The following is a 26,914-nucleotide window of genomic DNA, read 5'->3' as shown; positions in this document are numbered from 1 at the left end:
TCGATTATGTAAGAAAATGAAGTTAATTGTTTACAAAGCAGATAGAAGGCATGGAACATGTTTTGCACAAAACGTTCTTGGCAGAAGAACAACGAACTCTCTGTATTAGTGCACCACTTTTAGAATAAAAGGATTTCATTACTCTCTTTTTTTTGTTTTGTTTTTTTATCATTACTCTCTTTAGTCATAACAAATACACTGCCATCCAGTGCATTCCAAGTAACAGCACCCATACGACAGGGGAGCCGTGTCCTTGTGAATCTGCATGAGAAAGGCGGCTTCATCTTTTCCCCAAACAGAGACCTCCAAAACTTAGGAGCATCACATTCCTAAGATTTGTTCATTCTCATACTCCAGAGGCTGGGTGGCCCAAAGGAATCCAGTCCCAGGTCACAGGAGATTTTGGTGTGATTGTCTACCATCACCTCCTCTCATTCAACCTCCTTTCAGTTCTTGAGACATAATGAAGAGAGTCCAAAATCCCCTTCACCTGTTGCCAAACATTTAAACTGCAACTTGATCAAAGACAGACCAGAGGAGAGGGGTAGCACGGATAAATAGCCACCAACACCAACTGGGATTCTAAAGACATCACCACAACTCGACACAGACTCGACCACAGAAATGGGCTTTTAAGTGGCCATTTCTAATTCAAAGATGCCTAGCGAGTGCTAGAGAATCAACGGTAGAGAAGCAATTATTTCAGGTATTTCAAGCTCTGTGGCAGGAAGCAAAGGCCACTGAAATCATCAGGTGAAGAACCAAAGAAAATTCCCTTCTGCTCTACAAAGTATCACAAAACTATAATGTGAGCAAGAAAACCCAAAGGAGTAACCTTAATACAACAAATTCCTTTCTGCCTCTCTAAAGTTGGCTCACCAACAGGATCAAATTCAAAACAAGCTCAGTTTTTAAAGGGGGGGCCAATGGAAAATAGTTGATTCTGGCAGGAAGCATTAACCAACAACAGTGTTTCATTATCGAAAGACTTAACAGGTAATTCTTCAAGCCAGCCTCTCAACCAAAAATGAATTAATGCCCAGATCCATCCGCAAAAAGACCCACCAAGTAGTTCAATCTACACATTTCCATAGTTGCTTACAGTTCTTAAAGAATATGGAGCCCGTTAAAGCCACCAGCAGATGCCACATCATATCCACAAAGAAGTTAATATTAAAAATACATATTTTTAACTTAGAAAGAGAAAAGCACTGGAGAGGTTGCAGTGCAATAGGAATGCTCAGAGGCCCTGGGGGGGAATGTGGCTGCTTTGGACAGCAACATGGCAGCTCTCCAAAGCATTAAACCTAGAACTGCCACATTATGTAACCCAGACATTCCAACCCAAAATAAAGATGTATGTCTACACAAAAACCAGTATGCGAATGTTCCTAAATGTATTCTTCATTCCAGTAAAAAAGTGAAGGCAATCCAAACACCCATCAACTATGAATGCATAACTGAAATGTGATACATGCATTCAATAGAATGTTAGTCATAAAAAAGGACGAAGCTGATGCACACTGCCGCACGGATGCACCTTGAAAACACTGTCTACAGTGAAAGGAGCCACACCCAAAGGGCTACATATTGTATGAGCCCATTTATATGACCTGTCCAGAGTAGCTAAATCTAAAGAGACAGACTAGATCAATGTTGCTGGGTAGAAGATTTTGTTTTGGGAGTAATGAAAATGTTCTAAAATTGACTGTAGTGACAATTACACAACTCTGATTATACTCCAAGACACTAAAGTGCATACCTTGAACACGTGGTTATGGTATGTGAAGAAGATCTGAATGAATCCACTGTAAAATAATAATGTCCTACACTTAGGTGCCACTGAGTTGGTTCTGATTCAGGTACTCATGTGCAACAGAGCACAATGCGGTCTGGTCCTGCAGCATTCTCACAACCATTGCTATGTTTGAGCCCATTGTTACAGCCACTGGGCCAATCCATTTTGTTGACCCTTTCCCTCTTTTTCAGTGATCCTCTGCTTTACCAAGCATCATACCCTTCCCCATGTACTGGTCCCTCCTGATACATGTCCAAAGTATATGAGACAAAAATCTTGCCATCCTAGCTTCTACGGAACATTGTGGCTATACTTCTTCCAAGACAATTTGTTCATTTTCCTGACGAAACCAAACTCACTGCCATCAAATCAATTCTTACTCATAGTGACCTACAGGGTAAGGTAGAACTGCCCCTATGGGTTTCCATGGCTGTAATTTCTCAGAGTAGACAGTCTCATCTGTCTCCTGAGGAGGGGCTGTGATTTCAGACTACTGACCTTGTGATTAGCAGTCCAATGTGTAACCACTCTGCCACCAGACCTTCAGATTGTTGACAGTCCATGAGATACTTAAAATTCTTCACCAACTCCATCATTTCAATGATATCTATAATTGTTTGGTTTTCCTTGTTCATGGGCCTGCTGTTGCATGCATATGAGGAGCTACCCCCCAAAAAACTGAAATTGTACTGGATGAAGCTTTTGTGGTATGCATTTTTCCCACTAGGAAAGCATGGAACAACTAGCTCGAGTTAGTGCACCCAGTGGCATCGCCTAGGAAGGTTCTCTCTCGTTACAGTGAATTTTTCAGTGAAAGCAGTTTTGCGCAAACCTCATTTTTTTGTGATGGCTGATTTAAGAGAACAGCGGCAACTGTGAAATTTTATTTCCAGTTCGGGAAAAATGCACAGAAACTATTGTGATGTTGAACATAGCTTACAAGGTCAACATTATGGAGAAAACTTAAGTGTACAAGTGGTTTTCTCATTTCAAAAAATGTGAAAATTGATTGATGACAAACCTCATTCTGGACATCAGTTAACTTCCCAAACAGGTGAAAATGTCAACTCGTAATTCGTTTGGAGTTGGTTCCACCAGGTCAGGCTGTTAATCAAGCTTTATATTTAGAGGTTCTGAAAAGATTGCGTAACTGTGTGACAAAAAAGGCCTGATTTGTGGCAGACAGGGGACTGGTTTTGCCACCACAACAACGCACCTGCTCAAGCAGCCATCTCAGTGCCAATTTGGGGCAAAAAACAGCATGCCTCTCTTGCCCCATGTATCTTACTCACATGACCTCGCTCCTTGTGACTTCTTTTTATTTCCGTGACTGAAGAGGGGCATGGAAGGACAGCAATTCGACAACATAGAAGAGGTGAAGAAAAAAAAACAAGGAGGTCCATCCAAACATTGAAAAATTTTCCCAAGAATGGAATTGCAGATTTGGCAAATGTATTAGTGTAATGGTGAGTACTTCAAAGGTGATAAGGTTGTTGTGTGAAAAAGTTTACACAGTTTTGCAAACAAGTTGTTGTTTGGGCGAGAGGAGGGGGTGCCCCCTGGTATGAGACAACTGAAAATATGGCTTGAGTCAGGTGCACCCTAGTCCTCAAAATGACATTTTGCTTTTTAACACATTAGCGAGGCCTTTTGCAGATTTGCCCGATGCAATGTAGTGACTGATTTCCTGGCTACTGCTTCCATGGGTGCTGATTGCAGTTTCAGGAGAATGACTCGTTTCCATCCACCACCGTGTTGACTGGGAATCTGCGTCTTATGTTGAGGCATAATCCACACTAAAGGCTGCAGTCTTGGACTTGCATCAGTAAGTGCTTTAAGTAGTCTTCACTTTTAATGAGGAAGGTTGCATTGTCTGCACAGTTGTCTTCCTTCAATCCTGATGTATTCCTCTACAGACCATCTAGTTTTCGGGTTATTTGTTCAGCACACTAACTGCGTAAGTTTTGTGAAAGAAAATTTAGAAGTCAACTCCAACAAGTATCGACCCTATGAAACAGAACCTAACTGCTCCACAGAGCTTCCTAGGCTGTAGATTTTTCCGGGAGCAGTCTGCCACATCTTTCTCTTGTGGGGCAGCTGGTGGCTTCAAATCACTGGCCTCTCAGTTAGCAACGTGTTGTTTAACCCACTCCACCACCAGAGCTCCTTATACTTTGCTTGCCAACCAACAACAGGGGGCCTAAAAAAGCCAGCCATCTAGGGACATGTCACAAGTCAAAGTCATGTTCTAACTGAACTTTATTAAAAGCTAGTGATCAAAATAACAAAAATACCAGGATAAGTCCTTAAGAGCTCTTATTAAAAGATAACTTTCACTCTGTGCATTTCCCAGGTATACAAGATACCTAAACAGATGTAACAATTAGACAAACATAACTTTAAAATCTAAACTCTGGGGAAGTGAGTCAGCTTCCGCTCATTAAGCAGACACCTAGTAAAGTGCTACAAGAAAGAGCCTTAAACGGTATCAATACAGACAGGGAAACTATTGCTTATGATAGTGATCGAAGGTCAGATTTTTTCCCCCTAATTTTGCATTTGCTTAAAACACTGTTTGATGCCAACAGGGTCCAAGTCACACAGAAAGGTGCATCAGTTAAACACTGATAGTCTTCCTTGATCTCCATTGTCTGTGGTGTGGGTTCCGCCAGCAAACCTCCCAGCGAGTGGTCACCTTCCTATGGAGTCATTAAACCTCTGAATGTCAGCTGGTGGGATTAGCCAGCAGCTTCCACACCTGAGCCCCTGTGGCAGGGACAGAGGCATTTGGATCAAGATCACTAATGAATACAGAATTCATATGCCGCTTGTCAGGGCTCCTGAGCTCAGAGCTGCACAGATGCAACCTAAATAAGACGGAGGACAGAACAATTGTTGACGAAGATTAAAAAGTTTTGGCAGTTGGGGGGAGAAAGCACACCTCATTATTCAAATATGATAGTCTTGCTTATTTATTTATTTTTATTGTTGTTTAAGCTATTCATGATTTGCCTCAAATGGACAAATGCCATCCGCCAATACTTACAGATTTCATGGTCTCATTACTAAATATGAGAGCTGTGCCATCTGAATATTAGCTATGTAGAGAAAAACAGCTCTTTTGCAAATAATTATTTGAAACTTTTTTATTGTGGGAAGGGGACAATCACAGGACTGAGTTGGAGAAGACTTAAATACAAAAAAAAGTGTAAAATTCAGAGTGAATTCTATATATCCCATAACCAAGTAACTCTTCTATTTACCAATATCTCTTTATGTCTGCCTTCCTTTCTTGTACCAATCTATACTTGGGTCCTTTCCGATCACTGATCTTACCTAGGGGGTTTATACATCTCCTCTGACATTTGCTTGGCTTTCTGCCCTCTTCACAAGGCCTCATGGGGGAGGAGAGGCATGGCACCACCTGAGCAGCACCCACCTCTGCTCACCTGGCATAAGATGTCTTCCCCACTCTGTTGTCAAAGAATTGCAGGCTTTGAAAAGGGGATAGAATTGATTATTCTGGAGGGTTCTTAAAGTCACCCTGACCAGGGTTCAAATCTTGACTCTATCACTTACTAGCTGAGTGACTTCAGACAAGGTCTTCAGCTTCTCTGTGACCTAATTGTCTTCCCTACAAAACGGGAACAACAAAACACCAATGCATCACAGGCTGAAAAGTAAATGAGAGGATGTGTAACAAGCTGTTGGAAGAGGGCCTGGCATATTATAAGCAGTCACTGAGCATCAGCTATTGTGACTGCTGCATTTTCTCCCTATGGTAAAAAGGCCAACACTTTTGTGGGCTGTGTAATGTGTTAAACAGGCATCATCTACCATCACTATGCCCACTACATAGGTCTAGCTCTGACTTTTTCCAGTTAGGGAAAAGGATCAGATCTGCATTATGCTATAAACCACTGAGCCTGATGCCAGTACAAAAAAACAGTTAGCTGTTGCTATGTGATATTGGTATCCTGCTACTAACTAAAAACTAAAAGCAGTGGCCTTATTTCAGAGCCTGCTTTGTACATGATGCAACATACAGTGTTTTACAGACCATATCTAACCATCTCAACAATCTGGAGAATGGCACCTGGATATCCATGTTATAGATGAAAAGCCTGGGCTATGTCTTACCCAGTCTTACTGCTGGTGCTGTGGGTACAGAGAGGAAGCTGGCTCACTGCCATTCCTCTCTCCCCATCTGATGACTACACTTAGGCTCTTACAAAGGGGTTTCAAAATGTCCACGGAAAATTTCCACTGTCTTTTTATGCCATTTTTCCATGAACCTCATATTTTTCCTTTGCCAACATGCTATGTGCCAAACTGCAGATTTTCAAAAATACATTAATGCAGATCTCTCACACTAATGTCCATCTGCAAAGCAAAGTGAATATGCAAATCCAACGTCTTCCTGCTAAATAAACCTACAGCTACTTCTAAGATCTCCTGTCAGAACACCATCGTGGTTATCAATCTTCTCATTATCCAAGGTGGATCCATAGCTGCCTGCAATAACAGATTAATTGTTTCCTCGGTAGCTAGACACTTGGCATCACATTTGTGAGGTAGCCACAAGCCTTTAGGGCGATAGCTGCTCACATCCTTAGCAGTCTATAAGGGCTTCTCTAGAGGCCAACACTTGCCGAGTGATGAAATATGACTCCATAAATCAGAGCTGAAGTGGCACTTGTATACGTCACCATCTATCTTCACAGGCTCTCTCTGAAGGATATAGGGTAAGAGCTCATCCCCCGGTATTGCAACCAGAGAAAGGACCATCACAGTTGGCACTGACTAAGCATGTGCTACTTAAAACTGAAGACACACTAAGGCTAGGGGGAAAAAAGATCCTGCTGGTGTTAGCACGCCTCAGGCAATGGTAGACGCTTCAGCAACTCATCTTCAAAAAGGCAGAGAGCCAGAGCTCTAGAAACCTGCAAAAATTGGCTAAGCCTGCAGTCTTCATTTCTTTCAGTTGAGCATCTTCAAAGTCTAGAATTCTAACTGTAGGGCACAGCAGCTGCCACTGCAGAGCTGATCCTCTCAGCTTTTGGCAGATCTCAACTTGAGATTCTAGCAAAAGAATTGTTCAAGTTGCTATTATTGCCTGTCATGGATTTATAAATATTGTGCACGATCTGCTGTGGCATGGCTCTCATGGGACACCAGAGCATGCCAAACGCATAACAAAATAAAAACCAGTTTCTATTCTTCAAATAAATGCTAATTTTTTAACTGTGCTCATCTGATGTGTTTGGTGACCAACTTCAATAGTACAGAACATGTATCAGAGAGGAGGGGGAGAGCCGATTGTCTTTTTCCAGCAGCATTCAGCTGCTACTTTCATTAAGCTTGTTTAATTAGATTCCAGATGCTAATTTGCAAGTCGATACCAGAGGGTGCAGGACAGTTTGCCTTTGAATCATCTCCCTGGGATGTGAGGGTCCTACCGCACACCACTCCCCTTCAGCAGCCCTCACAAGCGATTCTGACAATTAGTGCAAAGGAGGGGGCAGTATTAATCTTGACAGCTAAATATTAATCTTCTACCCATTCTAATGAATTGTAATCTTCAGGACTTTAAATTCCTCACTGGGCCAAATGGAAACTTTGCTCTTTACAAAGAACCAGAATGAAAGTAAAACTAACCCAAGTAATCAAATTCATTGTCTTAATTCCCTCCCCAACCTAAATTCTGCACTCTGTTTCAGCAAGTTTCAAGATAGACAGCCTCACCAAACCAACACTCTGAATCTCTGTTTCTGTGTACTATGGTCAAATCCCTTAAACTACCATAACTGGAAATAGAATGAAAAGACCATGGCATGATTATTACAACTTTTCATTCAGCTAATGAGGATCAGGAGGGAGCTTAATTCTCGTACCACCCCTAACAACAGACTAGAGGAATGGCTCTGTGCAATTCGTCATCGACTCACTCCACAATTCACTTTGTCCAAATACATTGGTATAATAATATCTCAATGAGCTGATAAAAAAGCAGAGCCTGAGATTCATCACCTGTAAGCAATACAAATTGTTAGGCCTTCATCTCCTATCACAGCTAACATCATTATGAACCCTGATGGTTCATCTGGAAGCTACTGGGAGAAGTATAGTTGTCTCAGGATTTGGCTACCGAGCAAGTGAATTCTGATTAAAGTAGCTTTTGTCATCTTTCTATCCACTCATTCAACAAATACTGGCTGGATGTTATGGAGCTACTGCCATGCTGGGTATAAAGAAATAGAAATCAATCAGTACAGCCCCTGTCCTCCAAGAACTTCCAGACAAAATCTCATCAAACCAAACAAATGCTATGCGTCAAGTTGATGGCGACTCATAGCGACCCTCTAGGGCAGATAGAACTAACCCTGTGGGTCCTCAAGATTGTAACTCTTTACAGGAGTTGAAAGCCTCATCTTTTTCCCACAAAGCGGCTGATGGTTTCAAACTGCTGACCTTGAGGTTAGCCACTCAATGCATAACCACGAGCAGCAAGGAGCAAATAAAAGAACACATGAACACTGAAAGCAGTACTAGGGTCACAGTTGAGGAAAATTTATTTTAAGGATTTTTAATGCCAGCACCTTAAACACCCATGGTTTGGGAGGCAGTTTCATTTAAACTTGAACCAAGGGCGGCTTTGACCTGAGGCAAGTCACTGGCTCCAAACACTTGCAACAGCAGTGGCTCACCTTCGGCATTTAGGAATCTTAGGCAGGTTTCACTGTTCTGCTTTTTTGGCCTATCCTTTCCAAATGAGCACATGCCTTTTTACTCCTTTTGTTTAGTCTTCCTTAATGTGCTTACTTAGTGTATCTAACAGAGGTGTTTGCTTTATTGAATCTATCCTCAATGCTATGAATTATTTGGGTTATCCTAGTTATCATCAGAACTTTCCAGATGGAGTAGAGAAATTCACCTTTATCTCCCAGATGACTCAGATTTTGGTTTGGCTCAGAGCTATCCAATCTCAATTCAAGTAACACATTGAACAAGAGCACATTTCACAGTCTCTGCTGCCAAGAAAGTCACTCTCTCCCTGGCCGTGGAAGATTACCCACAGCCACAAAGCAAAGGGGCCAGGAGTATGCCCTGGAGCACAGGGACACAAATGAGGAAGCTGAAGGCACTTCTGACAGACACTGGCAACAAGAATTTCAAAGCAAGCAAGGACATAATGCAGATAGTCTCCAAATTATGGCAGAGTTCTGCTTGATGACACCACTGTTTACGTAGACTGCGACATAAGCGGAATACCTCTTTTTTATTGTTCATTACTACGGCCTTTTATTATCAGTTACTCCACACCAGTATCAGTGTCTCTGTGAGTATCTGCAAGTGAAAATCTGAGAAAAATAACATCTGTAAAGGATGTACTACAATACTGTATGTGGTACATTTTACTAACAAGAAGGAAACTCATAGCCAGCCAATCAATTCTGACTCAAAGCAACCCTATATGACAGAATAAAACTGCTTCTCTGGGTTTCCAAAACAGTGAATCTTTTCTTCTCGTGGCAGATTGGTGGTTTTGAACTGCTAGCCTCGAGGTTCGCAGCCCAATATGTAGCCCACCACACCACCAGGGCTCCCTAACTAATGTTAAGCTATGAGAGAGACTATTAAATACAGCTCATCTTAACTCAAATGTGTGAACTACCCGTATATTCAAAGAGCAAGCAGGAAAGAACAGAGCAGGGCAGAAATGCGCGCATACATGTCTACCAAAATTCAAGGTGCACTGTCTTCTACAGCAGCAGCCATGAGGCCAGTCAGAGTAAAAGTTTACCATCTAGGATCACACAGGGACAGTTCTACTCTGCCCTAGAGAGTCTTTGAGTTGGAATACACTCCATGGCAGTAAAAAGTTTGTCCTTTGTCTAAGTTACATATGATAGTGGAACATCAACTATGCTTTTACATTAGTATATACTCATGATCATGTGTCCAAAAAAAAAAAAAAATATATATATATATATATAGCCAGCACACCAATCCCAGAATTTCATAAATTACATTTTAAAAGTAGATTTAAATTATAAAGCTGAAGTGAATTGGCTGCAGGAGTGAGGGGAAGAGAAAAGACTGGAAAAGAGTATTTCCTGAGGTAAAGAAATGTTCTATATTTGGATGAGCGTGACAGTAACTTAGGTAATTACATATACCAAAGCCTATCAAAGTATACACTTAAAATCTGTATTTTGCTCTATGCAAATTGTACCTAGATTTATAAAAGTTCTTTTTTTTTCAAGTAATATAGGTAGCATCTAATTATGGCATTAGATGTATAAGTATAGTATGCAAATGACAAGTTCAAGAAATATGCTAGCCTAGTCCTAGTCCAATAGAAATATGAGATCCACAGATGTAACAAATGTTTCCACACAAATAGCCACCTATTAAAAAGTATGAGATCACTGTTATAAACTAAAAACTCACTGCCGTTGAGTCAATGCTGACTCACAGCGCCCCCTCACCCCCACCACCATGGGCTTCCAAGACTCTAAATGTTGACAGGAATAGAAACCCCAGTCTTTCAAACTGCCAACCATTCAGACACATAACCACTACACGGAACAGGGCTCCTCGATTGTAAACAGTCAGTAAATAAAAGGTAACACTGATAAATACTATTACATAAACAACCTTATAATAACAGTAATACAAACAATTTCTGAGTGAGTACATAAATATGTAAGCTGAAGAGGTGTAGGATGGCATATGTAGATGTGAAAGAGGCTCTTTCTACAAATGCATTTGCATGGGCTACAGATATATCCATATACGTAAAAGAGCATGGGGGGGGGGGGTTTACATGACAAAGTCATACAAACCTCTTAGCCACAACCAAACACTGTGAGGGAATGAGTAAGGCTTAGGATCACAGTGCTGGGAGACATACAAGTTAATTGGTATAACATTGTCCACAAACGACAGTGCTATGCATCCTACTTGGTTAAGTAGTGACTGGTTTTAAAAGACATACAACTTCTGGTTTCCTCCCATCCAGAACAAAAAAAGAGTGAAGAAAAAAGCAAAGACCCGAAGGACTAATGAACCACCACACAATACATCACCTTCATTACCCTGAGCCCAAAAGGACTAGATGTTGCCTGACTACCAGTGTCAGCTGCTCTGATCAGGATCACAACAGAAAGTCTTAGTCAGAGTGGGAAAAAAATGGCAGAACACAATTCAAAACCATAAAAAAGACCAGTCTTATAGGTCTGATAGAAACTGGTGTAGCCCCTGAGACCAGGGCCCTGAGATATCCTTTAAAACCTGGAATTGAACTTACCTTTCAGCCAAACAATAGACAGACCTACAAAACAAACGAAATGTATACCACCAGGGGAAGTGCTCCTCAAATCATTCAACCACATGAGACCAAGAAGGCAGCAGCTGCCCCAAAACACATGCCAGAAGGCAGGCAGGGGCAGGAAAGATAGGCCAGAGGAAACACGGCGCCCAAGTAATGGAAAGTATACCATGACAAAAAGGATGTAAGTTGAGTTTGTTCTTTAAACTCACACCCAAACCATAATAAAACACTCAGAAATCAGAAAGTTAAAAGAGGTGAAGCTGTATTGTTTCCATTTCATTCTATATATTAAAAATAGTATCATTTAAACATGTAATCGATAAAGAAATCACTGATATTTCAAAAGGGGGGCTAAGTCTTCAAAATGTGGCATGTCTTATACGTAACAGCACCTCTTAATTCCCACGAACCACATTTCAAGTACTCCATCATAATGGCTCATAGGTTGGGCAGTGCAGCCACAGAGATGGGAAAGCAAGTAGGGTAGGGCTTTCATTCCACATACACCCTGTCCAAGGCACAGGTTTGTAGTGGAAAGGGGGGGTGGGGACTTAGAGCTTTCTTGAATTTGTCATAACAATAAAGCCAAAGAGTTGATGTCATGCACCTGGCCTAAACATTTTGTTTGGCAAACAATTCCTAGTTATAATAGCCTGAATCGTTCTATCCGAATGCAGTGCTCCAAGAAGTGTGCAGCAATGGCAACTGCAGTGATCCATGCTAGATGTGAGTGGGCACATCGCTCCTCTGCTGGGTTTCTGTTTGAGGCCTGCCCAGAATCTGTTCCCACAACAGACAGTTGTCAAATAAGCAATTCAAAATAAGCAAGAAAGGAAAGTTGATGGAGGGCTCCAAGAAGACAAAATAAAGCCTCCCTGTTAAGAGGGAAAACACAAAAGTTGGAAATTTAAAACCAGTGTGTCCCTATTTCCACCAGTTCAAGAGGGCCAGTGCCCCAGCTTCCTCACAATTCTCCTGGGCAGTCTAGGCCTTCACTAACATCAAATCATTTCGAGTGCACCGGATCAAGTAGTATGGCCAGCACTGTCACTTACTTTGTCTTCACAATGAATGTTTTTCGTCTCCACTATTAACCTCTGTTTTTATTTCTAAACGTATTAACTTATGGGCAGCTGTTATACTCTTATTTACCTTCTGTTTATTTTTAAACTCACATAACCACCAAGAAGCAGGTACTACTTTAACCTTAATAAAGTGATTATAATTTGTTGTTGCTAATTACTTGCTGATTCCAAGTTATGGCAACCCCCATGTGTGTCAGATTAGAACTTTACTCCGTAGGATTTTTAATGAGACATTTCCAGGATGTAGATCATTAGGGTTGTCTTTCTAGGAGCTTCTTGGGCAGACTGGAACTATCAACCTTTAGGTTAGCACCTGAGCACTGTTAACCACCTGCCCTATCCAGAGATTCTAATGAATTATTATTCTGAGTCAAATTCTCGTCATCTGGAATTATAACTGCACATTATCAACCTTAAGTGGGAATTTGTTCAACCTATTTCAAGATCTCCCAGTTAGCTAATGCAGAGCACTAAGTGTCTGAGTTAAAGATAAATTGATCCAAGAAGCACATTTTCAGATCGATAATATCAGAAGAGTTTCATTGAAGGGACGTTCACATTCCCCTTTATTTTCTCAAATGACACCATTATTAAATCCTTGGCCTTTGACTCATTTCAAATTCAAACTCTTCACTAATAGAAAGTTGCTTTAGCAGAGGGCGAAGTCACTTATTAGACCTCGGACTCCGCTTGCGCTGCCACCCCGTTTTTCTTTAACATATGGAGGCCCCGATCGGTTGGAAGTAGACATAGCTTTCAAGAACATTTGAAAAGATTAATGTGGCCTAAAGGAGGGCTTGACATTACTGAAGTGATTTTCTAAACGAAAATCATCACGGAGTCCTCCTCCCTATACCTTTGTTAGTCCTAATGGATCGCGGGAGCCTTAGGAATGCCACTCCTTCAGTTAGAAGACTGGAAGTCTATTTTTCCCTTCTCTTTTTTTCTAAGTGACCTAGTATATCGTATTTTCCTCTGTGTACTTAAGAACCCCAAACAGAAAATAATGCTGATACGGGAATAAATTTTCACATTGAGAAATGAGAACAGAATCCTAATCTCATTTAAAAATGATGCTTTCTCAAGAAAGCGGTCTTCTCAGCAACCCTAAGTGCCTGCGCCATGGGGCATCCCAACGAACGACAGTGCTGTAAAGCTCTGGAGGAACCAGCAAGTAATTTGTCAGTGATGGGCACACAGCTGGGAAAATGTGAAAGACAATACAAGTGCTGCAACTTCACATACCTCCATGTCTGGCCGAAACTTATCTTCAAATACAGCCATTGCTGCCAAGGAACCAGAACCTGCAGGGAAAAGATTGCATTTTTAATCTATTTTTACCAAATCCCAACTTCTCTACCTCAAGTTTATCTCAGGGCAGCAAAAATGGCAAGACACTCCCAGTGTCACATTCAAGTCTAATGTCAATACTAATCCTGTACGGCCATAAAACCAGGTAAACAGCACTCTTCAAAAGACTTGAGTCACACTTACCACTACCTTGGGCAAACCTGCAACTGGCCCTATTTCTACCTCTGACAGGAATCATTGTAAATTATTCACAGCAAAATGCTGAAGCATGAAAATGAGGTTATGGAGAATTTTGTATTTTTTCAAAAAGCGAATGCCACATAATTTCATATAACCTACGCTGTTGTCTCAGGCTGCACAACTGTGCCTTTGCAGGCTGCTGGGTAGAGAGCTAAATACCAAGTCAGTTAGAAAGAATAGATTGTTTTAATGACTGTCCTGGTACAGTCACCTTGACACAAGGAAGAAACTACCGCACCAGCAATGGTATTAGGACTGCAAGCTGCCGCCACCAGGTTATTCCAGCGACAACTGTAAAACACTTTATTATGTGGCATTTATTTGGAGCTATTATTTTTAGTTTGTACTTTGAAGAGTAACAGCTGAGTAGACAAAATGACAGACAAAGAAACAAAAATTTATTATCACAATAGCAAATGGCTGAAAGGTTATGCTGCATAGATATTAAGGATAGCAAATTTATCCTCACAAAAGTAGGATGTACACGCATTACAAATAAGTGTGGGTTCCCTTTGAATGGATGTAAAAGGCAGCTCGGCACTATTTGAAAATGTAAACTTGCTTTGTTCCGAAACCAGAGAATCTTTAGAAAACCATCATCTTGTCTTTCCAGGGTGCTGGCAATATTTCAGGACACTCTACTTTTGGAGAGAGGACCGAGTTGCCCACAATTTTTTACTCCAATTAGAAGATTTTTTTGGCATTTATTACTTTTTAACTTGTTTTGCATAACACTATCTATTTAGCTGGGTCACCGAGAAAACCATATTTTCTATTTAAAATGATTTGTGTACATCGCTTGACCACCTCAATGGTTTAGCAAAGGAAAAAGGCAGCGATTAAACAGTTTCAAATGAGGTGTCCTGCTGATTTTCTCAAGTCTGCTGAATGTATAATGAAAAAGGGGGAGCTGACAGCAATGCTGCATTGAGAAAATAACAGACTACCTTATCTGAACCATTTAAGGAGGTCCAATTATAGATCAAATTTAAAGGGTAGAAACAGCAGATTTACAGACACAAATCAATGAACATGGTAATCCCAATGAATATGACAGATACTCCTGTTACGGGATATTGCTGCAGTTGAGGATCATTACCTTCACAGGACCGGATACATCACAGCTAAAAGCAGTGGGAAGCAGCAAGTGGAGACCAGCATTACAAGCACTGACTATTCATTTAGGCTTTGGGAGCAAAAGGCAACCCTACTTACTTTTCCCCTCCTTTAAAAATAAAAGGAAACCTTAAAAAATATTTTTTAAAAGCTGTTTGAAATGAGAAAAATCAGATATAATAAAGGCAATGCAACTCAGAATTAGCATATATGCAAGTATAAATTCATCAAAACCAAATCTCCAAATTCCTTGGGAATCTGGAGACAGAACCAAATTATCAATAATCATACTTTTACTTTGAAACTCAAGAGATCAAAGGGAAAAAGCAACCCAAGTTTCAGTTTCCTGGCACAGGTTAGACAGAGCCAGTCTCAGTCTTGGGCTTAATAATAAAAATAGCAGATTGTGTGGAAAACAAAGGACAGCAGTCAAAAAGACACAAGAAAATTGCCAATGCACAGGGGTGGGGTGGGGCTTGAGGGGAGTGAGAAGAACACACACACACACACACACACACACACACTCCTGCAGAGCCAACAGCAGGCATGCCATTTCCAACCTGGTCCAAGAATATCTCTGCCCAAGGGTAAAAAAACCCAGAGGCCCGAAATACGCATTAAAAAGGGCAGGGGAGAGTGGGTATTTACATCCGCTTAACAACTCTGGAATAATGGGCAAGATTATAGTTAAACAGGAGAAACCAGGCTCACCTTAAAGAGGCGTCTTTCTTTAAAATTATTGGCCCTGTTTTTTCTCCTGGGCCATTCTCTTTGGCAATATCATAGTAAATAAATTCATTCTACTCTTTTTATTTTCTTAGCTATATATATTTCCTCCTGCTTAGCTCTACCCAATATTTTAAGAAATAAAAAATATTTCTCCCAGGTACATCTTCCTTTATCAAAAGCTTTTTTCCTACTTAGAAACGACATGCCGATAGATGTTCTGTTACGTGGAAATTACATACTATATCTGTAGGCACTTAGAACAAAACGGAAAATGGGGGAAGACCCCCCACATTATCAAAAACAGGTGTTTTTGTTTTAAGTGTTACAACAAGTAGGACAGGTAAACATAGGGCTTGGGAGTTATTTCTGGCTTTTCCTTTTTAACACCTACACACACACACACACACACACACACACACACACTCTCTTGCGCTTGCCCTCCCCCCACCCTTGAAGTTCAAGAGGGCCCCAAAATAAACAAGAAAAGAGAAATTCAATATTAAAACCCATTTCAAAATCGCTTGCAAATTAGCTCCTGCTCTTATTTAGCTTTTTAGGAAAAGAGGCCTTTGGCGCCCCCTTTTCAGAAATAACAGAAGTGCTAGGAAAGGGGGAAGACTGCCTTGGTCAACAGGTTTCTACTAGGTAACTATAGTTACACTTTCAAAACCGACTGTAATTGCTCAAGTGGCAAGAGTACAAAATGCAAACCCTTACATAAATTCACAACAACGCAAATGGGAAATTGACCGTTTATAAATAAATAAATAAATTCCATGAGGCCTGTATTTTTAATATTCTCATTCAAGTTGCCTACACATTGGTCCAACATAGTTAGAAAAACTAAAACATCAGGCAAATGCCATAATTCATACACCAGCCATGTGATGTCCAAAACATTTAAATATTACATCTCACTTATCCCATAAGCCACAATAACGTCCTGAGATGTTCCATTATTTCAGCATTTATACTAAGTAACCTGGGGTTCACTCATATCTAAAACCAAAGCAAAAATCCTGAAGACTGCCCTCAAAGAACTTATACTGTAGGAGAGAGGAGTCAAGGAGAACAAATAAGAGCATTTTGTGAGCACCTACCAAACATCGTATGTTTTTCATTTATGTTATCTAACTCTGCTCCCATAAAGCCTCAGAAGCCCTCGAGAACAATTTTACTCTGTCCTATAGATCACTGAGCGACTTGTCGGGCAGTGGGTGCGGTGAGTTATGCTCCGAACAAGCTATTAACAAGGTATTACAAAACGAACAAGCCTTGGGTGTGACCCTGTGTTGCACTAATAACAGAGCGTTCTATATACCACATCACAGTTCAGAGAGGACACCTGAGTCTTTCTATGACCTGCTCTCTGCCTCCCACAGCTCCTTCCTTTTCTCCAACATATGCACACTTAGACTCCACCAACACTCAATGTCCACACCACTTCATGCCTAACCCATCTGGGCACAGGATATTCACGTTCCACACATACCCTCACTCCAAAAGGGTCCATCGCTCTCAGTTCCTCTGTCCTTGCCTATCTGCATGCCCTCCCCCGCCCCCAAAAACTAGCAACCTCTGGCACACAGTGAGCATTAAACAGACATTTGTTGACTTAAGCTGCACTGAATTGTGAGTACAATTATCCAAATGGAGGAGCTGGGAAAACGCCCAGCTGGCCCTAAAGGAGTGATGATAGCAAGAAATGCCTTGATCAAGTGCAAAAGAACGTATTTGACCTAATTTACCATACTGGGCTGAATATAAGATAAATTCAAATGCAAAGCAAGTTCCATTTTCCAAAAAACATAGAAGCTTGAAAACCACAAAGCCATGTCTGGTCCAAACCACTGCACTATCACAGAAGTGAAATGCCCTCCGCAGATTTCCGTAGTCTGCCACCAAACCTCGCTCATCAGTTGCTGCTCCTTAGCAACCTCTGCCAAGTCTGCCTTTTTCAGCCCACCCAGTTTGAGTAGCCACTTTTGCTTCCAGGACTAAGATCTTTCAAAGAAAAAACAAGGTGCCATTCAGTGACCAGCGTCTAAAGCAGTGACTATATGTAAGGCACTGTGAATGGCTACCTAGTTAACCTAACTTACCTGCCGCACCCACTGCTCTCCCACCAGCCTCCCACCCCAACCCCCACTGCTTAACCAGGTCTGACCCCCAAACCACCTAAGAGTCAGGCTGTGGAGACACAGGGACAAGAGGCTTGGATGCACACACGGGCGTCCACTGGGGCTCTGCATTCATATGTCACCACAGCCCTCTCGGGTAGGCGCCCTGGCTCCTGCTACATGCTCACCTGAAAGAAGTCACCATCTATGACTGTCAAGGCCCAAATCACAGACCTTCAAGGTGACACACTAGGTCATCAGGAGATGGGTTCCCAAGCACAAGAGCCACAGCTCCATTTGGCTTTGTCTTCCACAACTAGAACAATCTTTTAAAATGAGTTATCTAGTCTTATTGACAGCATGCCACTGGTTTAAAAAACAAAATGACTTAACTCCTTTATGTAAAATATAAGGCTCGAAACTCAGAAAAATGTACAACTCGCAAAGCATTCATAACTTAAAAGGACTCGAGATAAATAACATCAATATCCCTCCCAAGAGAGAAAAGGACACAGTAATTTACGAGAGAAAAGGCAGCAGCTTAAAAACATTTCGAAGCAGGGGGAACCAATTCAAGGCTCTACATATAACCTTCTCCCTGGGGGGGTGGACAACAGAAGAGTGGGTGAAGGGAGACGTGGACAGTGTAAGATATGACAAAATAATAATAATTTATGAATTAGGAAGGGTTCATGAGGGAAGTGGTAGTGGGGAGGGAGGGGGAAAATGAGGAGCTGATATTAAGGGCTCAGTAGAAAGTAAATGTTTTGAGAATGATGATGACAACAAATGTACAAATGTGCTTGACACCATGGACATATGTATGGACTGTGCTAAGAATTGTACAGGAAAAAAAGAAAAAGAAAAAAAATTGTATGAGCCCCCAATAAAATGATTTTTTAAAAAAACATTTAGAAGCATTGCTCAAGTCACTAGTAACCAATGAAATATAAATTAGAGTAAAATCACCACTTTTAGATTAGCAAGGATTAAAAAGATTAACAAAAGGTGTGGGAGAATCCGCACTCTTACACACCAAGTGAAGCAAATAAACAGAACTATTCTAATAGTCGATAAAGAAGTATCCATCAGAAGCCATTGAGCTGTCTCCACCCATCAAGCAATTCTGTTAGGGAGTTATTCTAAAGAAACAAATGGACAAGCGTCCAAATCATGAACACAAAAGCATGGCTGTTTTGAACTAAGAGCGGAGGTCCCGGAGGTAAATGTGAAGATCTAGCAAAAAGGAGATAGAGAAAATAAGTAACAACATACTAAATATGCAAACATTAGAAGCAACAAAGTAACTACGTATTTTTCAGTAACAGTAAAATAAGGGGGGGAATCTCGAAGCAATATACATAGCTGTTTAAATAATATATATTATATAAATATATCCGAATATAAATCACAGTATAGTGCTCATTTCTGCATGGTGCCATTTTCATTAATCTGCATTTTCTCATTTTTCTTCAAAGAGCACATATACATTACTTGCAAATATTTTTTGCAACGGCATAAACATGGTGAAGAGATTGTCTGTCGATCACTGTGAAAGGGTTTAAAACTTGCAAACAGCCAGATGAAGAGTGTGCAAGCTGCTGCTGTACCGCCTGCCTGTGTCACCACAGCAGGAGACTGTCCCTGAATGTCTGCACGGGGCCGTAAGGTCAACCCATGCAGGAGTCAATCATCCCAAGGAACGACAACAATCAATCATCACAAATATAGATGCACCCTGTCTCTCTTCACCCCGTCCTTAGGAGGGCTTCTCTGGGGCTGGCTGTAGCAGGAAGATCACCTTTATAATGAAGTCCTTTAAGCACACATCAGCACCAAGCCAGAGCCCACTCTTCGAGAAGTCCACTCTATGAAGAAGTACTAAACAGCCCACAGCAAACACAGCTACAATGTGTACACATGGCATTTTAGAATTTGAAAGCACATCACATTCAGTTTGCTCTTATAAAAACTGGCAGTGCCATGAGGAGGAATGAGCCTTGATACACACCACACCATGACTCAACCAAGGACGATGGACATCAGTCCCAAAAGACAAATGTTATGTGAAGTGAGCAAAATATATAGAAATCATAAGTAATTCATTACCAGGGTTAGATAGGGGGGAGGTTTTGTCTTGTTTTACTTCAAGTGCACTGCCATGTGTATTAATGGTAGTGGAACACTTTGGAAAGGGGCAGTGAGAACAGTTCTACAACTTGAATGTAATCATGTCACTGAATTAATTGTACATATGGAAACTGATGATTTGTTGTGTTTTGGTTTTGGTTTATTACTTAGGAGGAGGAAAAACATAAAAGAGTTAAGACCACAAAAGGGAAGCCTGAACCTCTGAGAGAAAAGAAACTTGCCCAGATGACAGACCAGCGATTAGCAAACCTACGAGTTCCCAGCCTTTCCGAATTTAAAATGTGCTGACATTCTACCATGTTGCCTCTTAAAGAGCAGAGCCAAGCACCTGCAACCAAGATTAGCAAGTCGGTCTGGAAGCAGCAGCTTTCTTAGCTCCCTGCTCCAAAAAAACATCCTGTCAAAGGTGCTTTACCACACAGCTGGTATGAGTTAATTTGTGTGCTTTTGCTTGAAAACTCAAATGAGTCTGGAATTTTAGTTAAATGTTTTAAGTGACTAAACATATGCCATTTATAGTTTAGCAATGCCACTCAAGTACCAGTGCTAAAGGTTTTTAATTTTTAAATAGTTAAACCTAAAATAAATGCACTCATCCAGGGGAGGAAAAAAAAAAGCAAAAGTGAAACTTGTCTCCATTTTCTAAAGCCTCTCAAAGTGTTATTGATCGTTATCAACCTTAGTCATTCAATGGGAATCTAGCTTTTTCTGAGAGAACAATCCAACAGAGGGAAAATCTGAAATGTATCAAGAAAATTTTACCACCTTACTCCAGTTGTTGTACATTTTAAAACACTTGCACTAGCACGGCCTTTATATATGTTGGCGCTCGCTAAAGGACTAATATCACACTGAGAAAGGATCTGCCAGCCAGCAGGTGGAACGTGTCCTGTCTAAAAAGGTCCATGCTCACAAACACTTGGGGGGTCTTTTATGTTCCAGACCCTGAATTAAAGTGCTGTAAGCATTTCCTAATTTTACACACAAGGAAACTAAAGCTCAACTAGTGTAAGTAATTTTTCCAAGGTAACAGTCATTGGGAAGTGGAGCCAAGATTCAATCTATAACCTATGGTTCTTATGGCCATGCACCTTTCAGAAAGTACATTCCTTCAAACAATCCCTTCCCAGGTGCCCACTCAGTGGCAGTCCTGAAAACCCGAAGCTGCACAGGAGCAGGCCACCTCTGCTGTGTCCTCCTGGCTTCCCTATGGCACATCACTTCAATCTGCTGAGCCCTGCAAGGCCACCCCATCCTTTGGGGAGGCATTAATATAACAGCACCACCTCAGTGTTGCCCTGGACGGGCAGCACAGCCACCCCGACATCTCTGGCTGGGTTCCTCACCCAGACAAAGGGAATGGGGACATGGCCCACCTATCTCCGACAGTGGCTGAGAGGGTTTCTGACATGATGCAAGGCAAGCAGAATGCCTGGCACATAATAAAAGCTCAATAAAAGCTAGCGAGTGGCATTATTCTAAGACAAGTTCCCTATCCTCTAGGAGCTATGTTTTATACAATCTTCTTTACGACAAGTTCAAGAGCTGGCAGCGTTCAAGGAGACAAAGCTCTCAGCTTCATGAAGTTCTGAGAGACAGCTGGAAATGGATCCCCACTCTTCTTTCAAATCAATGTAACCAGATTTTTTAAGGGAGAAGAAGCTGTTCCATTTGCTAAGGAGGGATCCATTCTAAGAACCAAGGCCCTGTTGGCCACCGTGGCCTGCCAAGGTGGGAGATGTGTACTACGTTACAAGAGTACCGTGCAGAGCTTTCTAATCCATCAGTGTCAGCTCTCCCTGACAGAGTGCTTGCTCACACTTACTCATTGTTAGTCAACTGGCCACTTGTCCTGGGTAAAATCTGGTGTTTTCCACAGAGCCAGACTAGGATCATTTTTCACTCCACTCCTGTCTCCCTGGCCTGGTCTCCTTGTGTTGGCACTTGCTCTGGAGGACACCTCTGCCAACGCGTGAAGAGCTGATTTATGAATATAAAGCCATGCTGGTGCCGGGGGACCCCGCTCAGCCACTAGAGAGCAGCAGAGCACCTCCCAGTAAAACTGAGACACAGACTTGAAATGGTTTAATTGTATGCATGCATTTCATTATACGTCTCGGCCAAAAGCTTTCTGACACAAGGCAAGCCAAGCAATCAGACAATCTTGCATCGCTTGCTGGAATCCAGATTTGTCCTTTGTCAGCATCAACAGTTTAATTTGATGTTTTCACTCCTGAGTAAGCACCGAGTATTACATTTAAACCCCTCGTGAGGGAAGAACGCTTCCTTTTCATCAGCAAATGTACCTCAATGTCAGTCTACCTTTTATTCTCAATGAATAATAAATATTTCATTTAATGTGCTTAGGAATATATTTTTCAAGCGTCTCAAGACATTTCACTCAAAAACAAAACTCTCAAGATATGTTGTTCTTTTTCTAAATGTGATGCAGACCAAAAGGAGTTAAATTTTACTCTAAGTACATAAGTTAATACACCCTTGAAAGGAACAGGTTTTTTCTTATAAATGCAACTGCAATATCTCATTGACCTGGCAGGTTATAAACTCCGAATCAGGGGCATCCAGGCCTACAAAATGAAAGGCTTTGTTTTTTATGTATTTTAATGAAATGCTACAGGAGTCAACAGTGAAAATTATTCTCCTTAAAAAGACAGGAGTCACACAAGCCCTATGTTTAAGGGGAAAGATGGGAGGATGCCTCTCAGAGGCAGTCTCCCACATGAGATTCTGCCAGGAAGCAACGTCTGCGTGTTGCGGGGCTCCCAACAGGAGGGCTCTGGGCAGTCTTAAAACAACTTTCTTCCAGTCCACATTTCAAAAACAGCTTCTTATTTCACTTTGTTGGCCTTTTCCAAGTCTTCACGTCCCCCAGAATGTTCAAAAGCAAAAGGACTAGACTTTAATGATGTACAATGCATATTCCATTTTGCAATTTTAATCCGTTTTAACCAACCAGAGGTAGAGTCTGGAGAGCCTATCCACAGAGTCTTTGTACAAACAGTAAAAAATCCTGCTTATTGGAGAAACTGTTTGAGTACCTTCACATAGACTTATTTCCTCATTTATTTCACCTGTTTTCAGATGAAAAACACTAAGTTCAGAACAGTAAAGAAACCTACCCAAAGTCACACAGCTAGGAATCTGCTAACCCGTATCTGGTTAGCAGCCTGCCTTTAGATCTACAAACTACAGTGAAAAGTCTTCTGGTGCACAGAAGGGCTTTCCAGATAATCTGACCAACATAATAAAAGAACATCAAGCTTTAGGTTATGAGACTAAGAAGGTCTCACCTGCCCCCCACCCCTGCGCCTTGTTTTAATCAGGTCCAATTCTGGAACAAGAGCAAATAAAGATAAACTTGTTAACCTCATTCTCTCTGAAGTAGGGTTTAAAGCAAAAAAACTTAGTTGAACACTTTAAGCATTTCATTTAAACAGTTCTGAAAAATACTGGCACAGGCTTTTATTGGTGGCAGACTAAGAACTAAACTCAAAAGTCAGAGCAGACTCCATGATAAAACATGGCAAAAAATATAGAATAGGCCTTTTACATTAATTCAATACCTCACTATTTTACATGAGATATTTTTATGCATTTCCAAAAACAAAATCCATCTCTAATTAGAATAGTTTAAGAATTGGCAAGAGCTGACTATATTACATTCCTTGTAACAACATTTTAGAAGTAAATATTTTCTCATTTCTTAACAAAATGGCACCATCTATTGGCTTAGTATCACCTTTGTACCAGGAAACAAGATACACAATGCTACTTTCATGGAGTTTTGGTTCCCAATTGTTTTATTCCTGGCATTCCACAGCAGCATACATTTTAAGATATAAAATACATACAATGGACATTTTAAAGCTTCTAAAACATATTCTCATTATATTAATCAAAACAGAAGAACTGCTAGGAAAATCTCAGTACAACGAACTGTACACAGAGAATGTATCGACACTAAAATTATGGAAATTCCACAGTTCAAGCCACCTATGTGTTACAAAGATTTTTAATGTGCATATTCTCTCACTCACTTCCCATGGGATAGGTCTTCTAACCACCCACTATTTTATAATGAAACCAATGCTCATAATGACACAGCTAATAAATACTGGACCAAGATCCAAATCCAATTTGATTCTGAAGACCCAGTTCTTTCCCTAAATCACACTGTCTCCATGTAAAGCCCAGACAATATGCACAGGTAAAGAGCACCTGGCGACTTAGCACATTCTCATGCCACAGGATATTCCAGGATCCTGGCCACCCTGGGGGCGCCCCAAGTCAACATTCCATTCACTCTTTTTAGAAACAAGGGATGTAAAGTTCCGAGATGCTAGGTGACTAGGATCTGGTCAAGCAGAGCTGAGGCTGAAAGCAGGGTTTTCCATCTTTTTCCCGGTGTCTACATTGTCCCTCAGATAGTTAGTTATAGAAAAGCCCACTCTGCCGATCACTTTGGTTGTATGGACAAAGCACCCAAAGGAGTGGGGATTTCCAGACCAGCCAGCACCTCCCTTCCATACACCCTGATCCACAGAGAGCAGTGGCACAGATCCAACCCAGTGTTATGGAAAGCCTCTCGTAAGGAGCCTCCCATACACAGTCAGTCAGTCACACAGCCCAGACTAGTTCAGGAAATATAATTTTCAATAAGACAAGGGACTAAAAAAGTCCAAATGTCCCGAGAATGTTTTTTATATAGGCCTAAACTAAATACCACCGCTACTGAATTCACACCTAATTTAAAGATTGAAAATACAGAAGAACCCTTTGGCATCTTGCAAAGTACTAACTTGCTACTGTATGAGATAACTTTGAAAATCTAATCATTTGAAAATATTGAAGTAGCTACAAAAAGTTGTACTTTGGTGTTAAAACTGAGAGAAAATGGCAAGTCTGAAATCCCTACCGCTACTCCTAGGTTCCAGCTTAATTCTAACCTTCTGGAGCTCACAAGGTGAAGCACTTAGAGGGTCCTGAATCTTTTTCATTGCTAAGGGCCCCTGCAAACTGGGATTCAGAAGATGCATTCCAGTAATTAGGAAATTGTGTAACTAGTTTGCCCAGAGACAGAATTTTACCTAGGTGGCCCTGGCAGTGACCCGAAATCTTCCCTAATGATGCATACCAGAGTTTATTCCTTAACTTAGTATTCCTAAATTATCCAAGGGCCTCGTTTCCAGGAATGCCATGCCTGCAATTTTATTCATGTTAATTCTTCATGTGAATAAATAGGCAAAAATAAAAATTTCATATATTTTGCCAATGCTGCTACAAGGAAAACTGCCAAACTAATAGCAAATGATGGTCCCCAAGCTTCTTCTCACACTTCTGTTTGCCTAACAAAGAAAGGCTGGCAAGTTAGAAGAATAAGCTAATTAATCTGAGAATTAAAAGAAGCTACATTTTGTCTGTAAAAATATAACTGATACTCTTTTCCCTTTCGTAATAAAGAAACCTCAAAAAAATCTACCCAGTTTTCAACAATCACACTCAATTCCTATACTCTCTTCTATATAATTTGTTTCAGAAGAAGCCAAAGGGGCTCTTTCTTCTTTTGTGAGAAAGGCCACTCACAGCAGTAACATAGTCAAGGGAGGGAAGGCACTGAGACTGGAGTTACCATCCCAGCTCACCACCTTCACAGCTCTGTGACCTTGGCCAAGTAACCTCTCAAAGCCTCTTTCCTCATCTGTACGATAGGGATAACAGTATCCACTTCACAAGGGTTGTGGCATTGGAGTTGCAAGGTGCTGAGCAAATGTTGCTATCATTATTATTAACCCCTTATCTACAGAGGCTTTGGGACAAAAGCTGTGTAAGTTTAAGGGCCATATCACAAAGAGTTCAATACATCCCTGACCCAAGTAATCCCTTAAAGCACCAGTTTTCAACCTGTGGGTCGCAACCCCTTTGGGGGTCAAATGACTTTTCACGGGTTGCCCAATTAATAGCAGTAGCAAAATTACTGTTATGAAGTAGCAACAAAAATAATTTTATGGTGGGGGTCACCACAACATGAGGAACTGTATGAAAGGGTCACGGTATTAAGAAGGTTGAGAACCACTGACTTAAAGGGAAGCCCTTAAAGAGTCTCCTGAACCCATCTTCAATGGAACATCCAGCTGTGGCAGTGAGTTAGAGATGAACAAAGCAGGATAGGGGTCTTCTATGTAAATTAAGAGTAGCCTTCAGGCACACAGCTGGTTGCCAATACAGACCCATGGGTAGACAAAATGTAGACACCCTTGTCTTATGGGTAATTTGTAGCTTCCAGAACTTACTGTCAAATCATAAGGGATAGACGATGTAAGATATGGAAAAAGTAATCTATAACTTCTCAAGGGTTCGTGAAGGAGGTCGGGTGGGGGAGGAAGGGGGAAGAAATGGGGAGCTGATATCAGGGGCTCAAGTAGGAAGATAATGCTTTGAAAATGATGATGGCGGCATATGTGCAAATGTGCTTGACAAATTGTGATTTAAGAGATGTAAGAGCCCCCAATAAAAGTATTTTTTTTAATGGAGGCTAGAGGGAGGGGGATTAATTAGAAAGTTTTGCTTTTATTTCTAATTTAAAAACTCACCATTGAACTAAACTATGAGAATTCAGATGAAACACTAATTTTCTCACTTAAGCTACACTGATGGAAAGTCTCAGTCCCATGGCGTCGCCATAAATTGGAAATTACTTGCTGGGAACAGGTTTGGTTTTGGGTTTTCCATTCTTTCCATAGTTTGAGGTTTGGTTTGCAGCTCACCAAAAGTAAGAGAAATTTAGTATTAAGGTAGCAGAAGGACATTGGGCCTCCACTCACTTACTCGCTCAATGCAAGAATACTTTGTTCTATTAATTTCCATTCTATGATGCTCACCTTCCCGACACAACCGCTGAAGACAAAGCGGGTGAATAAGCAAATGTGGTGAAGAAAGCTGATGGTGCCCAGCTATCCAAAGATATACCATCTGGGGTCTTAAAAGCTTGAAGGTAAATAAGCGGCCA

At 41.1% G+C, this 26,914-nt stretch overlaps 1 protein-coding gene across 1 annotated transcript in view; it reads right to left on the bottom strand.

The window, feature by feature from the left end:
* Window positions 1–26,914, bottom strand: part of PSMB7 (proteasome 20S subunit beta 7) — a 65,850-nt gene that overhangs the window by 21,331 nt on the left and 17,605 nt on the right. Inside the window, exon 6 of the mRNA XM_004716463.3 lies at window positions 13,466–13,524. Coding sequence (XP_004716520.1) covers window positions 13,466–13,524 — 59 coding nt within the window. The remainder of the gene's footprint in view (window positions 1–13,465; window positions 13,525–26,914) is intronic.

Source organism: Echinops telfairi, unplaced genomic scaffold, assembly GCF_000313985.2.
Source record: "Echinops telfairi isolate 266 unplaced genomic scaffold, ASM31398v2 ScPeMD7_32;HRSCAF=126, whole genome shotgun sequence".
Taxonomy (NCBI): Eukaryota; Metazoa; Chordata; class Mammalia; order Afrosoricida; family Tenrecidae; genus Echinops; species Echinops telfairi.
Note: the sequence above shows the minus strand (reverse complement) of the source record. Positions and strands in the feature narration are given on the sequence as shown.